This window comes from Conger conger, chromosome 3 (assembly GCF_963514075.1).
Source record: "Conger conger chromosome 3, fConCon1.1, whole genome shotgun sequence".
In the NCBI taxonomy this organism is placed as follows: domain Eukaryota; kingdom Metazoa; phylum Chordata; class Actinopteri; order Anguilliformes; family Congridae; genus Conger; species Conger conger.
The window spans coordinates 45,034,822-45,050,367 of NC_083762.1; the positions used below are offsets into that span (position 1 = coordinate 45,034,822).

The following is a 15,546-nucleotide window of genomic DNA, read 5'->3' on the forward strand; positions in this document are numbered from 1 at the left end:
GCGCCCCGGTTTCGTAGAGAGTAAAATCCCTACGATATTTGGCGGCCTGTGCGAGGACCCTACATAGCATATACAGTGAAAACTATATACTTTTATTTCAATATTTACTTTCAGTGGGCAGCCTGTAGCGTAGTGGTTAAGGAAAATGACTGGGACATGCAAGGTGGTTCAATCCCCGGTGTAGCCACAATAAGATCCGCACAGCCGTTGAGTAAGGCCCTTAACCCTGCATTGCTCCAGGGGAGGATTGTCTCCAGCTTAGTCTAATCAACTGTACGTCGCTCTGGATAAGAGTGTCTGCCAAATGCCAATAATGTAATGTAATGTTTCAATGTTTTTTATTCAGTAATCTCATCATTTCAGAAAGCCCATTCTGTACAGATTCTTTCAAAAATAATTCAATAAATAAATAAATAAACATACTATACATGTTACATTACATTTAAATTTTTTTATTTAATTTGGCAGAATAGTTGACTGAATCACTTCTCTGAGATATAGAACTACAGGACAGCGTTGGCTAAGACACTCATTACATTACTGGCATTTGGCAGACGCTCTTATCCAGAGCGACGTACAACAAAGTGCATACCCATAACCAGGGATAAGTTCGCTGAAAGACCCTAGAGGGAAGTACAATTTCAACTGCTACCTGTATAACAAAGATAAGGACAAGGGCCTTTTTTTTTTTTTTTTTGAACAAACAAAGAGCAAAAGTGACCAAAGTTAACTATCCAAACACTGCTTACCTAGCCAACTAAAATCAGCGGGGAGGTTGTTCCAAGCATGTTGGAGAACTTGCCACAGTTCTTCTGCAGACGTTGGTTGGCTCCTTGCTTCTGATCACAGACAGCCTTGATCAAGTTTTTATGTAAGAAGTAGTAAATTGCTTACAGTAATATGTTAATACAAAAATGTCTCTGTAAAATTAAATCTTTTGTAAAATATTTGGAAATCTCAAATGTGTTCTTTTATACCAACACACAAAAAAATAAACTTATATATAATAAAGTCTTGGGTGCCTAAGACTTCTGCACAGTACTGTATATTTGTAACGTTATAAGCAACCAGAAAACAATATTGTTCGTTTTTGGCTGTGGGTTTACTGTCTTGGGAACTTGAGGGATAAAGTGAGGTTTCAGATCAGTTTTCTTTATTGTCTTCACCGACCCCACCCCAATGAGACTCAGAGAAAGTGCTGATGTAGCTATGGCCCTCTAGTCATCCGCATGACTGTAGATTTCAATGCTCTTGATAAGATGTAACTTAAGTTGACGCGTGTCCCTTGTTCAAGAAAAATACCTTACCCTGACTTCTTGTAAGATATAGAAAAAAGAAATGGGTTATTTATCTACATTGCAGATACAACATAGCAAGCAACAGGCTTAATGGGAGAGACATTAGTCTCAATATTATTCACAAATGTGCATAACATGATCCTAAAAATATTTTATTTTAGTTAATCTCAGTCTAAAGGAAGTACATTGTGTCATTTCATCACTGCCCGTTTCATGAGCGTACAAAAATCCCAGTTCAAGAATTGCAGATTGGTTGAATCAGTCTCAAAAAGAATCATAAAACACCACCTGCATAACAACAAACTCTTTGAAAAGGTGACATGAAGAGAACCGTTACTGAGCATAATAAACAAAACCAAGCATGTGGAGTTTGCCCACCCTCATTGAAATTATGACTGGAAGAGTGCTATGGTCTGGACCAAAATTGGATGTTTTGGCCATACAAACCATCCACATGTTTGGCGGCAAAACAGGAATGCATACAAAAGGAAAGAAGCACCTCATACCTACTGTCAACATGGAGGTGGATCATTGATGTTTTTCTGCCAGTGGACTAATTAAGATCAATGGCACAATTAATTCAGACAATGAAACCGCTTTCTGTCAGCCAATTAAGCATATACCCCAGGCCCAGTATAAATACAAACCAAAATTGACAAGCTTGCATTAGTTTTTTTTTTTTTTTTGCATTATTATTTTTTGTATCTATGTAATAAATGCACATGTTCACCTCAGAAGAATTTTTATCAAAATAAATATTGTGGCAATATCATACAGACAACAGTCTGCTAAATAGAAATTGATAAGACTTTTCAGGTGGACACCAAATTCAAAGAAGTGCATATGCAAAGGAACTAAAAAAAACAATTTACTGAATGCTGCAGCTTTTACAAATAAAAATCAGAATTGTATTTGAAAGAATGCCAAAGAATGAACACTAGATTAAATATAACATTTAATGCAATAGGGTATTTTTTTAAACAATATCTATTTATCAACAGGCCATGGTAAAATGATCTAAATTCTCCACCATCTTGGTTTAACATGAACATGTACATGGATGGAGAAACCAGAAAGATAAAAGGCTCATGTAATTAATGAGCTACAAGATACTCAGTTTTCAGCAATGTATAAAATAACCAAGCAAACTTTAATGTTCGAGTTCATAATAATTGAAACAAAAAAACAGGTACATTGCATTTCATAACATTAGGTTTGCTTAACTGATTTTGCTTAAGGGTTGTTGAACATTATACATTTAGAACAATGTAATTAGAACTGGGCTGGAATACAGGAACAGGAAAGCACATTGGGCACAGAATAAACGCTATGCAAGGTAGCCACATCAGAGAGCTTCAAGAGATGCCAGTGGCCAAAAACAGTATGGGCTGCCTCAAGACCGGTTCACAGGCTCCCTTCCAACTCTCGTTTCAGACTGTAGAAAGAAAAAGAGGTGTTACCCACACCAGAACCTTGGTTACTAGACAATTGAGCGTGTGCAATAGTTCATTATCTTTAAAAAATAAAATAAAGAATGCTCAACATGCAGAATGTTAATGGTAAATACCACTCAACCCTCTCATGAACCCTGCCCCTGCCCCCAAAACAGATTCAACCAAAGGTGGATAAATTGTTCACCTGAGCAGGTAGGCATGCACATTGTCATGACCATGGTATTTCGCAAGATATACAAGCACACCAGTGGCACAGCGTCCATCCCGAGCTCTGCAGAAGCTACAGTTGCAGATTCCTCTGCATGGGGGGCAGCGCCATTCCTGAACAGACAGGCAAGAAAATTACAGGCAGTGAGTGGTGAAATAATTAAACCCCATTGAACCATTGAGACCAGACTTCTCACACTTGGTCTTGAGCCAATTTTACAGACACAACAGTGCCCTCCAAAATTATTCACACCCTTGGAAAAAGGGTAAAGATGGCTGTATAAAATAAACAAAGGAGGTAATGAGCTATATGGATGAGCTACCATGTGTCCTTGATTCATGTGCTATGCTGAGGGTCATTTCACAAAAGCGACTTGCAAGTATTTTGAGGTGACAGTGTTGGCTTTAATTTGGTTATTACAAATAACAAAACTACCGTTACTATAAAGAGTAGGCTATGTGATATTAGGTGTACCAGGTACTACCAGGTAATAGTTAAAATAAAACAAACCATTAAAATGACATTATTTTACAAAGTAGATCATTTTTAACACCGATAGCCTGCCCACATAGCTTAGGAGCACTAATGCTGAACAAAATGCAAAAGTTTGACAGAAAACAAAAAGCAGGGATGAGAACGATATACTGGTTGCCTACATGAACACGCTAGCGACTTGCGTTTGATGCAACACTGATTTCTATATGAAACACTCCCAAAAAGTGCAGTAGAAATGTGTTGCATCAGCCAGATCTCAGCTCATGAAACAAGCCCCTGGAGGAATCACCACATATTGGATTGCTTAGTTCTGATTTGCATTCATCATTTGCAGGCTACCCATAATCCTTTGGTTGTTTTTCGCACAACCACCACCAGGTGGCAAATGTGAGCGCTTTACTCCTAGCTGTCGTGAGCCCACGTGACAGACATGACATTGAAAAATATACCGTCCACCATCTGCTGGTACACTTACAGCTGTGCCAGCTGAAAATTCAGAAGTACTAGTGCGCACCACGTAGGTGCCAGCGAATGCAATTTTTGTATTGATATTTTTTACCTAGTGACAGCATTATGACCTAGGATAGATCTAAATGATATCGGAAATTTGAGGGTAAAAATGTAGGGGAGACCGGGGCACAACCAACAAGGGGCATATTTAAACATGCGGATTTTGGATAGTTGCATTTGCACAAGAATGATGGGTATTATAGCAACACGCTTCTCTTGTGAGTGGGAGTGGCAGAGCGATTTGAAAAGTTAAATCTGTTTTAGCACCTATTTAGCAAATCTATCACTCTATTACCACAATTTCTCATACACGTTCCTTTAAACAGAGCTGACGATCACAGCAGCAATCAGACACATATCTGAAGTGGGTGAGATGAATCTAAATGTAGCCTTTTGATCACAGACACTTCCCATTTGTAGACCAAAAAAAGGTCCAGTACTCACTGGGTCCAGTAGGGCATCTTGAACCTCTTCTCCATAACGGTTTCTGAGACATGGGCCACAGAACTGACCCCTCACTCCAACACACTCGGGGTTACGGCAGTTTGTCTTGGTGTCCTTGGTCTTCTGCCGACACTGGTGGCAAGTGGATCCCTATGGGGCCCGGAAAAAAAACAAAAAACAAAAAAAAAAACACTTATAACAGTGCGCATCAGACCCATATGGCCATTGACCCACAAGAAGCATGAACAAAGGGACTCACAGTGGAGCGGTCGTAGACCTTGTCTCGGACGTTGAAACAAATGTTATCCAGTTCAGCCTGTGTAACGTCCTCCACAGGACGGACCAAATGAGGAATGGCCATCACCCCATTGTAGCTGCGCCGACGAGGCTCCCTCTAACAATCATAACATGTGACAGTTGAAAAAGAAATGAAAATCGATGAAAAAGAAAAATAAGAAATCCGACTGTCGCAAGGTAACGTTGAAAAGTGGCATTAACCGGTTTAAAATGACATTGCGCAGTTTGTCATTCAAGTGTTAACAAATTGGACCAACATCGAGGTGAGAGTGAATTCAGAACTCCATAAAATATCGAAATAACTAGCAAAATATTTCACAGGTTATTAAGATAATTGTTTTCTCATGCCATCGTTTCTCGACATATCAGTAGAATAGCGGCTAGTTAGAGTAGGCAAATTCAACAAACAAGTAGACCTGTTTCCATTACCTTTTTATTATGAATCAAGCAATTAAACAACTGAATAACACATATCAATAAATATAGCAATTTGAGTTGTAAAATTATGTAACATTTAAATATAGGTGTAGTGACAGCCATTGTGTTGCAAAAAATGGCACAAAGCAACAGAGCAGTAAGCTACGTTTCCATTTATTTAGCTCGATTACAAATCAAATAATTTATTTGCTGAATAATCAAGACCAATAAGTAGCTGAAACAATTAAGAAGTGATAGTGACAGATAACTACAATGTTATGAAATGGCTCAACACTGATGGCAAATCACCTGATGTAGCATTCTCATCTTCTCATTATGTTACAGAATGTCATTAGATTGAAGATGGCACTCCATTCAGTCAAAACTATGCAAGTATTAGAAAGCATACATTTAAAGTGGAAAAACCTTGGTGAGTAACAATGCACCATAGAGTTTCACACTGGTGTGAAACGGTTGTAATTCAGGCTAACAAACAAATTTAGGAAAATCTGTGCTGTTTCGTGAGCAATTACATTGACAGAATCGTCTGATGCAATTTTAAAATGTACATCATAAAGAGTGGATAAATGTGGATAGAGAAATACTCCAATTGATGACACAGAACAATACTGCCATCTCAAAATAAACGCGTAATAATTTTAACCTATTGGTCTTTGTTTTTGAGCAAATAGTCTGATTACTAATCAGGCAAAGTAAACGGAAAGGGGTTCGTACGTTTATAGGCACGGTTACTAAATACCTAGTTCTACATTGCACGGTATGCCACTGCGCAGATTATGTGCCATTACAACACTGTAAACTCGCCACTCGGTTGATTTAGACGTCATTCAGACAGAACACTCACCTCTTCTTCCATGAACTCTTCATAGTTGCGGCTCCTGCGCACCAGACTGAACTTGTCCTCTGGGTCTTCCTCAGGCGGAGGTGAGGGGGGGCCGTCGATGAGAGAGCGGGAGCGAGTCTGCATTCGAGAGGTGCGCTCAGGGTTCCTCCTGTGGGAGCCTGGGGTTCCCACAGAATGACGGGGGGCACGACGAGACTGTAAATTTGAGGCAGACATTTTTGCGTGAGAGAAAAGGAAATCTGGGTGAAGACTGAAGGAAATGCACTCGCGCACTTAATTACTCTGCTCTAGAGAATTGGTGGTAAAATGACAGCATACATCCCTGATGTAAGATTTCTATGCCCATAAAAGCGGCCAAAACATTTCATTATCTGTATCCTCACCATATTGCCTGCAAGAAGAGATGCCCTTCTGGGAATCAGCCCAGGCACTTTGTTCAACTCGGCCATCAGTTTTGAAAGCTGAAAAGACAAAGATCATCAAGTCAGTGAGACCTCATTAAACACTGCGCCTCTATGGTACCGATGTGACTGCACCATGCTTACCATCGCTTTGTTCTCCCTGATGTTGAGCGCCCTCTTGTCCAAGAAGTTTTCACCCTCCTCAGAGTCAGACTCTGGGCCTTTGGCCTGAGGGAGGGCCTCTGTGGGGGGTGCCTTCTTGTGGACCGTTTTCCTGCTGGGAAACTTCAAGGCCACCTTCAAGGTTTGTGAACGTCGGACACGCCGAAGAGGTTCTGAGCCCTCTGAGTCACAGTTGACATTCTGTAACGCAGAACCCAGGCTTACAAAGACACGCAAAAATACGCAATTTCTTATTATTGGGCCATTAGTAGCTGCACATATTCCTCATATCCACATAACTCAGAACTCACCATGGTCTCCATCACACTGGTTACATCTTTTGCTGCAAACCCATCAGATGTCTCTTCATCTGAAGTGGCCTCAAACACCTTGGACATCTTTGCCATCACCCTAGCCCTGGTGTATGGTTTCTTCTATAATGGGAGAAATAGAATGCATGTCCATAAGCATTACATCACCGAACTGTCAAAACAAACCATTTACAGCTTCTGAAGTGTAGGAGGGCAACATGCAATCCGCCCAGTTATTGCATTGGGAAACTGACACCAACTACAAGAGACTAAAGTCAGACTAAAGTGAATCTGCTTACGTTATTAGAGCAGCAGTCAGAACCAAAGCTGTCACAGCTGTCATCAGACGAGGAAGTTTCCATGGGAACCAGCGGGACGTTCCGAAAGCTCCGCAAATTCATCTTGGTGCTTGCAATGACAGGGGCCTGCTGCCGCTGGATCACAGAAGCCAGGAAGTCAAAATTAACAATGCTATCTTCTAACAGGCAAGATGTTACAGAGCAAACAATGCAAGAAGACTGATCAATCACTGATATTTCTTCAGTCTGTCTTCCAAATTTGTTACAATACCTACTTTGGAAACTTGAATGGGAGCTTTGCTAACTAACAGGCTGTTACGATCGAGTACTGCAACTGGCAGTAAATATCTGGCACAATTATCGAATCGATATCCAGCAGGGTAACCAATCATTATGTTTGCCATAATGCCTGCACAGACAAACAGGCATGTGCACAGGGGGTGGCTCTGCCTGACTGAGCACTTGCCCCTTTTGCCTCAACTGATGGGGCAACAGTTCAGGTTACAAGTGCAAAAATGTTCATCTTTTGTCAGCTGTACAACAATGGATAAGCTAACAGTGGGCAATATTTATGCCAACAGCAATGGATATGCTAGCTAACAGTGGGCACATTTCTGTGTCCAGACATTTCAATTTAATACCGGACCGAGAGAATCGCGTGGAAAAAAAAAAGTTGAATGCCTCCCCCCTCAGCCACGCCAGCGAAATTTCGCGCGAAAAGCTCTGTCCCCGCCCCAAATACTTTAACCAGGTTTGAAGGTGAGCTTGCGAGAAGACTGCAAGTAATTGTTATGCAGTCATAATCACACATAAGTCAATGTCAGAGCAAAAATGGAAACTGGAAATAGCTATACAAACTGCGCTGTAATTGCATTGCGTGTGCCCAATTTATGAACCCACAATTCGCAAGCCAACTGCCAAACTATGTAGCTAGCTCGTTACTATGCTAGTAGAAACGATGCATGTTGAAATAGCTTTTCACCCATCAAACTAGCTTGATGGCACTTATCGATGCATTTTGCAATAGGTATATCTAGCTAGCTAGTTAGTTGGAGTCGCAAGCCCAGTTAAGGTAGCTTTTCTATCTTGAAAAATGTAAGTTAAAAACCACTGCTTCCACTAACGTTTGTACACCTCTAACGACAAAACAACTTCACACTTTCACAAAAAACAAATGCGTGACTAGACTGTTATTATTTCTTACCTTTGTGCGAGAAGGAGCCATTTAATTATGTGGGATATATTCTAAAGAATAAACAAATAAGTTACTAAGCTAAGACGCACCGGCACTGTCACTTCTGTGGTCTCTTGCAGCAAGAGTGGCAGTAGTAGAGAGGAACACCCACTCAGAGAAACCCAAAGCAGAGATTTCCCGCGCCTGCATAGCTTCCTGACAGATACACATACGTATATTTAGATTTTTAAAATAAATCTTCATTACCAGCGTATAATAAAATTATTAAAGCTCTTTTTTCGTAATATATTTAATGTATCAGCCAAATATGTATATGTTATTGGTTTATTTGCCTCTGTCCATAACTTCATATATGTAACTTATTCCAGGTCCTGCGCCGTGGCGCTAAATTATACTTGTTGATTTGCAAAAGGGGCTGGACAAGAAGGGCACACTGTGTCTCCTCCTCGTTTAAATAAATATATATATTATTTTTTTGAGATATATATATATATATAGAGATTATGTATATATTATATTGTATATATGATATATATATTTTTGAGATGTAAATGTACGTCTCAAAAAATAATAATATCATGGAAAAGTTAATTTTTTCCATAATTTAATTCAAAAAGTAAAACTTTCATATATTCTAGATTCATTACACAAAGTTAAATATTTCAAGCCTTTTTTTTGTTTTAATCTTGATTATTACGGCTTGCAGCTCATGAAAATAAAAAATCCATCCCATCCATCCATCCATTATCAGCCGCTTATCCGGAGTCGGGTCGCGGTGGCAGTAAACTAAGCTGGGTATTCCAGGTGTCCCTCTCCCCAGCAACGCATTCCAGCTCCTCCTGGGGGATCCTGAGGCGTTCCCAGGCCAGGAGAGATATATAATCTCTCCAGCGGGTTCTGGGTCTACCTCGGGGTCTCCGCCCAGTTGGACGAGCCCGAAAAACCTCCAAAGGGGGGCGCCCGGGAGGCATCCTGATCAGATGCCCGAACCACCTCAATTGGCTCCTTTCGACGCAAAGGAGCAGCAGCTCTACCCCGAGCTCCCTCTGGATGTCCGAGCTCCTCACCCTATCTCTAAGGCTGAGCCCGGCCACCCTACGGAGGAAGCTCATTTCGGCCGCTTGTAGGGATGTGTACCGAGAGCCGGTATTTCTTGGTACCTTGGTATACTGTTTTTGGTATTTTTTAAGAGTCTACCTAACCGTCGCGTAATTATGACACTGCCGCCGTCGACAGGTTATGACACAGCGCCCCGTTGTTTTCTCTAGTAGTCAATATGTGGGCCGTAAGAGCTAAGCGCTCCAAGGTATAGGCTCACTTCATCAAACTCAATGAATCCTCGGCTCAATGCAATATATGCAAGAAAGTAGTTGCGTCAAAGGGGGGTAACACCAGCAACATTGTGAAACACTTGCAGTCTACCCATAGCATAAAGCTGAAGGAGTGCAGCGTGTTTTACTGCCTAAACAACGCATCTAAAGTTAGCAACCCGGCAGATGCTAACAACACTGTGCCCTCCTCCGTGCAGGCAGACTCTGACAGTGCTTCTTCATCAAGTCACGGTGAGTGTATGAATCATTATAGGGGAAGTGAAATACTAGATTAAGTTAATAATTTACAAGATTGATTCCCAATATATACATCCTTAAAGGTTTAAGACTGCCAGTAAAGATGGATTAAAAATAATAAGTAATTAAATTACCCTTTTTTAAAACATGCGCAGTGCCATTTTATCCGAGTGTATAGCGTGACGTCACTCTGTCCAGAGCGATCTCGGCTGCTGCCAGAGAAAGTAAATATGTTGCTTTTCCTTAACAAAAACTGTGAGGGCTAAATGCGTCAGGAGAAGCGCCTCCCCTACACCGTTCTGTTTACATGTATGTGTCTGTTGGGTTGAACATGTAGGCAAGGGCTTTGGTCATCTCCCTAGGTTTTTTTTTTATTTCATCTATTCTGAGAAGCATTTGTAATTTTAAGTTAAGCTTCTGTTCTGTTGAAGCATTATCACATTGACAGTTACCTTTAAGGCTGTATGGAGCTGCCTGCTCATTTTTTTGACATACCTCGCACTGCACATGTTGACTTGCTAAGGGCTTAAAAGGCAGGTGCTGTAAGTTGTTCAATGATGTTGCTGGTGTTACCCCCCTTGTGGTAATAAAAAACGATTGAATCTTTTACCATCTTCTAACGTCTTTATTTTATACACTAAATTACACGCTGTGGTATCGATAAGAGTATCGATAAATACCGGCACCGATGTATCGGTATCGGTATTGGTATCGGTATCAATAATCCTAAAGATACACATCCCTAGCCGCTTGTATACGCGATATTGTTCTTTCGGTCACTACCCAAAGCTTGTGACCATAGGGTTGGGACGTAGATCGACCGGTAAATCCGGTAAATCGGTAAATCGGTAAATCGACCTCTTCACCACAACGGTCCGGTACAATGCCCACATTACTGCTGACACTGCACTGATCCGCCTGTTGATCTCACGCTCCCTTCTACCCTCACTCATGAACAAAACCCTGAGATACTTGAACTCCTTCACTTGGGGCAATGACTCGTTCCCAACCCGGAGGGAGCAATCCACTGTTTTCCGGCAGAGAACCATGGCCTCGGACTTGGAGGTGCTGACTCTCATCCTGGCCACTTCACACTTGGCTGCAAATCGCTCCAGTGCATGCTGAAGGTCACGGTCCGATGAAGCCAGCCGAACCACGTCATCCGCAAAAAGCAGAGATGCAATTCTGAGGTCACCAAACCGGACACTCTCCTCACCTCGGCTGTGCCTTGAGATCCTGTCCATGAATATTACAAACAGGACCGGTGACAAGGGGCAACCTTGGCGGAGTCCAACACCCACTGGAAACGTGCTTGACTTTGTGCTGAGGATGCGGACACAGCTCTCACTTTGGTTATACAGGGACCGGATGGCTCGTAACAACGGCCCCGGTACCCCATACTCCCACAGTACCCCCCACAGGGTTCCCCGGGGGACACGTGGACTGGATGGGCAAACTCCCATGACCCCGCCAGCAACCCCGCCAAGGTAAAGAGCTGGTCCACTGTTCCACGACCAGGACAGAACCACATTGCTCCTCCTGAATCTGAGGTTCGACCATCGGTCAGAGCCTCCTTTCCTGCAGCCTAGAGTAAGCTTTCCCGGGGAGGCTGAGGAGTGTGATACCCCGATAATTGGAGCACACCCTCCGGCCCCCCTTCTTGAAAATGGGGACCACCACCCCGGTCTGCCACTCTGCAGGTACTGCAGGTGACACTGAAGAGGCTTGTCAGCCAAGACAGCCCAACAATGTCCAGAGCCTTCAGCATCTCAGGGAGAATCTCATCCACACCCGGCGACTTGCTGCTGAGGAGCTTTTTGACTACCTCAGCAACTTCCGCCAGGGATATAGGTGCAGACTGCCCCGAGTCTTCGGGCTCTGCCTCTTCCACAGAGGACGTGTTGTTCGGGTTCAGGAGCTCCTCGAAGTGCTCTTTCCACCGCCCGACAACATCCCCAGTCTGGGTCAGCAGTTCTCCTCCTCTGCTGAAAACAGCCTGAGAAAAGCCCTGCTTTCCCTTTCTGAGGCGTCGGATGGTTTGCCAGAACTTCCTCGAGGCCAACCGAAAGTCCTCCCATACCCGGGTTTTTGCTTCAGTGACTGCCGAAGCCGTGGCGCTTCTGGCCACCCGGTACCTGTCTGCTGCTTCAGGGGACCCCCGGGCCAGCCAAGTTTGACGGCGTCCCTCACCGCTGGTGTCCACCAGCAGGTTCTTGGGTTGCTGCCCCGACAGGCACCGATGACCTTCTGCTTACCGCCTCTGAAATGGAGGCTTTGAACATGGCCCACTCGGACTCCATGTCCCCAGCCTCTCCCGGGATGCGTGAGAAGTTCCTCCGGAGGTGGGAGTTGAAGACCTCACGGACGGGGGCCTCCGCCAGACGTTCCCAGTTCACCCTCACTACATGTTTGGGTTTACCGGGTCTGTCCGGCAGCCTCCCGGCCACTTGATCCAACTCACCACCAGGTGGTGATCAGTTGACAGCTCTGCTCCTCTCTTCACCCGAGTGTCCAAGACATACGGCCGCAGATCTGATGATACAACCACAAAGTCGATCATCGATATTTGGTCTGAGGTGCTCTGGTACCAAGTACACTTATGAGCTACCCTATGCTTGAACATGGTGTTTGTTATCCACAATCCATGACCAGCACAGAAGTCCAATAACAAAACACCACTTGGGTTAAGATCAGGCAGGCCATTCCTCCCAATCACCCCCTTCCAGGTTTCTCCGTCATTGCCCACATGAGCGTTGAAGTCGCCCAGCAGAACTATGGAGTCTCCAGGTGGCACCCTTTCCAGGATGCCGCCCAGTGACTCCAAGAAGGCCGGATACTCTGAACTGCCGTTTGGTGCATAAGCACAAACAACAGTCAGAGCTTTCCCCCCAGCAACACATAGTCGCAGAGAGGTGACCCTCTTGTTCCCCGGGTGGAACTCCAACACAGTGGCGCTCAGCCGGTGGCTTGTGAGTATCCCCACACCCGCCCGGCGCCTCTCACCTTGAGCAACTCCAGAAAAGAACAGAGTCCAGCCCCTCTCCAGGAGTTTGGTTCCGGAACCAGTGCTGTGCGTGGAGGTGAGCCCAACTATATCTAGTTGGTACCGCTCCGTCTCACGCACTTGCTCCAGTTCCTTCCCCACCAGAGAGGTTACGTTCCACGTCCCCAGAACTAGTCTGCGATGCCGAGGATCAGCACGCCCAGATTTGCCCATTGGGCAAAGCACCCGACTCCGATGCCGACCCCTGCAGGTGGTGAGCCCACAGGGCGGCGGCCCCATGTGACCAATTCGGGCTGTGCCCGGCCGGGCCCCATGGGATAAGGCCCGGCCATCAGATGCTCGCCGACGAGCTCCCCTCCCGGGTCTGGCTACAGAAGGGGGTCCCGGTTTCCCTTTTCCGGGCAAGGTAACTTGGTTCTCATGTGGCCGTATCAAGTCCTCTTTCCAGATGAAAGTAAATTTAGCATTTCATTCGGAAATCAAGGTCCCAGAGTCTGGAGGAACAGTGGAGAGGCACAGAATCCAAGTTGCTTGAAGTCCAGTGGGAAGTTTCCACAGTCAGTGATGATTTGGGGTACCATGTCATCTGCTGGTGTTGGTCCACTGTGTTTTATCAAGTCCAGAGTCAACGCAACCGTCTACCAGGAGAAGCACTTCATGCTTCCGTCTGCTGACAAGCTTTATGGAGATGCTTATATTCTTTTCCAGCAGGACTTGGCACCTGCCCACAGTGCCAAAACTACTAGTAACTGTCATGGTATTACTGTGCTTGATTGGCCAGCAAACTGGCCTGACCTGAACCACATTGTCAAGAGGAAGATGAGAGACACCAGACCCAACAATACAGATGAGCTGAAGGCCGCTATCAAAGCAGCCTAGGCTTCCATAACACCTCAGCAGTGCCACAGGCTGATTGCCTTCATGCCACACCACATTGATGCAGTAATTTGTGCAAAAGGAGCCCCGGCCAAGCATTGAGTGCATAAATGAACATACTTTTCAGAAGGTCGACATTTTGGTATTATAAATCCTTTTTTTGATTGGCCTTATGTAACATTCTAATATTTTGAGATACTGGATTTTTGATTTTCATGAGCTGATTTTCCAAAGGTTCCCAGTTCCCAAGCTTCCCTTGGGTTAGTGGGCTCGGTACTACTCCGGGCCTGTGGCAAACTGGAGAAAAGATCACAAAAATTCAGCACCGTCACAGAATACACCATCACACACTCTCACAATTCCTGTCCTTAAAGCTCTTGTCCTCATCACTCCAACGCAGCCCATCTGTGCTTGAGGGGGTGTGGCCAGGAGCAGTTCACCATCACCAGGTGTGCCTTGTTGGGTCCTGATCAGCTTCAGTCCTTCAATTATTGTCCTCAAGACTGGCACTGCGTTTCTCTCCATGGTCCTAAAGCCCTCCAGCATATCAGCAGGAAAATACTTTCCTTCAATCACCTGACCAAGAGGTATCCTCCAGCGGCAGGCTGGCCCAGTGGTACCCCGAGGGCACCCTGTGGCACCACTATATATATATATATATATATATATATATATTTGATACACATTCCTTACACAGTTACGATACATAAAATGTGTTGAACAGTCTTATGCCAAATGTTCAAACGTACTGTACACATTTAGATTTTTATCAATAAAAACAAGAATGTAGGATGTAGCCTGCAGTAAAGTAGCCCATGGATCGTTCTAATCATGTGACAATTTTCTTGATGAAGAGATTCTGGACCATGTTGGAGGACAAGCGGCAGTAGCAACCCGTAGCACCTCATTCAGTTTAGTTGGGTTAAACTAGGCCTAGATGAGATGGCATCCATTAAAAAGTATTATGATGGTGCCCAGCCAATATCAGTTTTCATATAAAGGTTGGATGGTTGATGAGATGGGGGGTTGGACCCAAAATGCACGACTCAGACAACAGAGATGTAATAAAGTCCCGTCAGGGCTTTATTCAGGGAATGTCCAGTGAGCATAGTCAAAAAACAAGCAAAGTTCATACACGTGAAATCCAGCCAAAACCAAAGTACAGTACCGAGGGAGAAGGCAGTCTCGTAATAGGTACACCATGCAAAAATTCCAGTAACCAGGAAAGCTGTCAGCGGGGTAGACGGACGGCAGGCACGCTCGGGGGTCGATGACAGCAAGACCGAAGTCCGCTCCACAGGGCAGAAGCACAAAGACAGCAGGCAAAGTTCATGGTACAGGCAGGCAATGGTCAACAAAACAGAAGTCAATAACAATGGTCAATAAACAGGCTTGATCTTAACAGGTAGACAATAGCTTGACAAACCACTTAAAAGTGAACTGACGAACAGGAGGCAACAATTTTACAAAGACATGACATGGAACTGAACTTATATGCAGATGTAGACAGGTGTAGACTGTTGAGAGCAGCATGCAAATGGAAACAAGTTAACAAGATAATTAGTAATCGTTAGTAATAAACCTATCCTGCCCTAGCGTTAGTAAATTAGTAAATGACATTCACAAGAAATGTAAGGTAAACATGAACACATGGTTAGAATGTTAGTATTACCCAATCTTGATCTAGCGTTAGTAGATTAGTAAGAAGACAAGGGAAATTGAAACAATTAGGGAAGCATGAG

At 44.0% G+C, this 15,546-nt stretch overlaps 1 protein-coding gene across 2 annotated transcripts; it reads right to left on the reverse strand.

Annotated features, from left to right (window-relative positions):
* Positions 1-2,183: 2,183 nt before the first annotated feature.
* On the reverse strand, positions 2,184-8,527 carry cdca7a (cell division cycle associated 7a). Of its 2 annotated transcripts, none has more exons than XM_061236412.1 (10): positions 8,446-8,527; positions 7,162-7,296; positions 6,863-6,985; positions 6,534-6,752; positions 6,372-6,449; positions 5,989-6,183; positions 4,669-4,803; positions 4,410-4,559; positions 2,937-3,073; positions 2,184-2,733 (listed from the first exon to the last, which is right to left on the reverse strand). In XM_061236412.1, exons 2-10 carry the CDS (start codon positions 7,261-7,263, stop codon positions 2,703-2,705), a joined length of 1,170 nt encoding a protein of 389 aa, XP_061092396.1. In that variant the 5' UTR covers positions 7,264-7,296; positions 8,446-8,527; the 3' UTR covers positions 2,184-2,702. The 2 variants fall into 2 exon arrangements, with proteins under 2 accessions (XP_061092396.1, XP_061092395.1); XM_061236411.1 differs by having other exon boundaries at positions 8,366-8,511.
* Between the last annotated feature and the right edge of the window lie 7,019 nt (positions 8,528-15,546).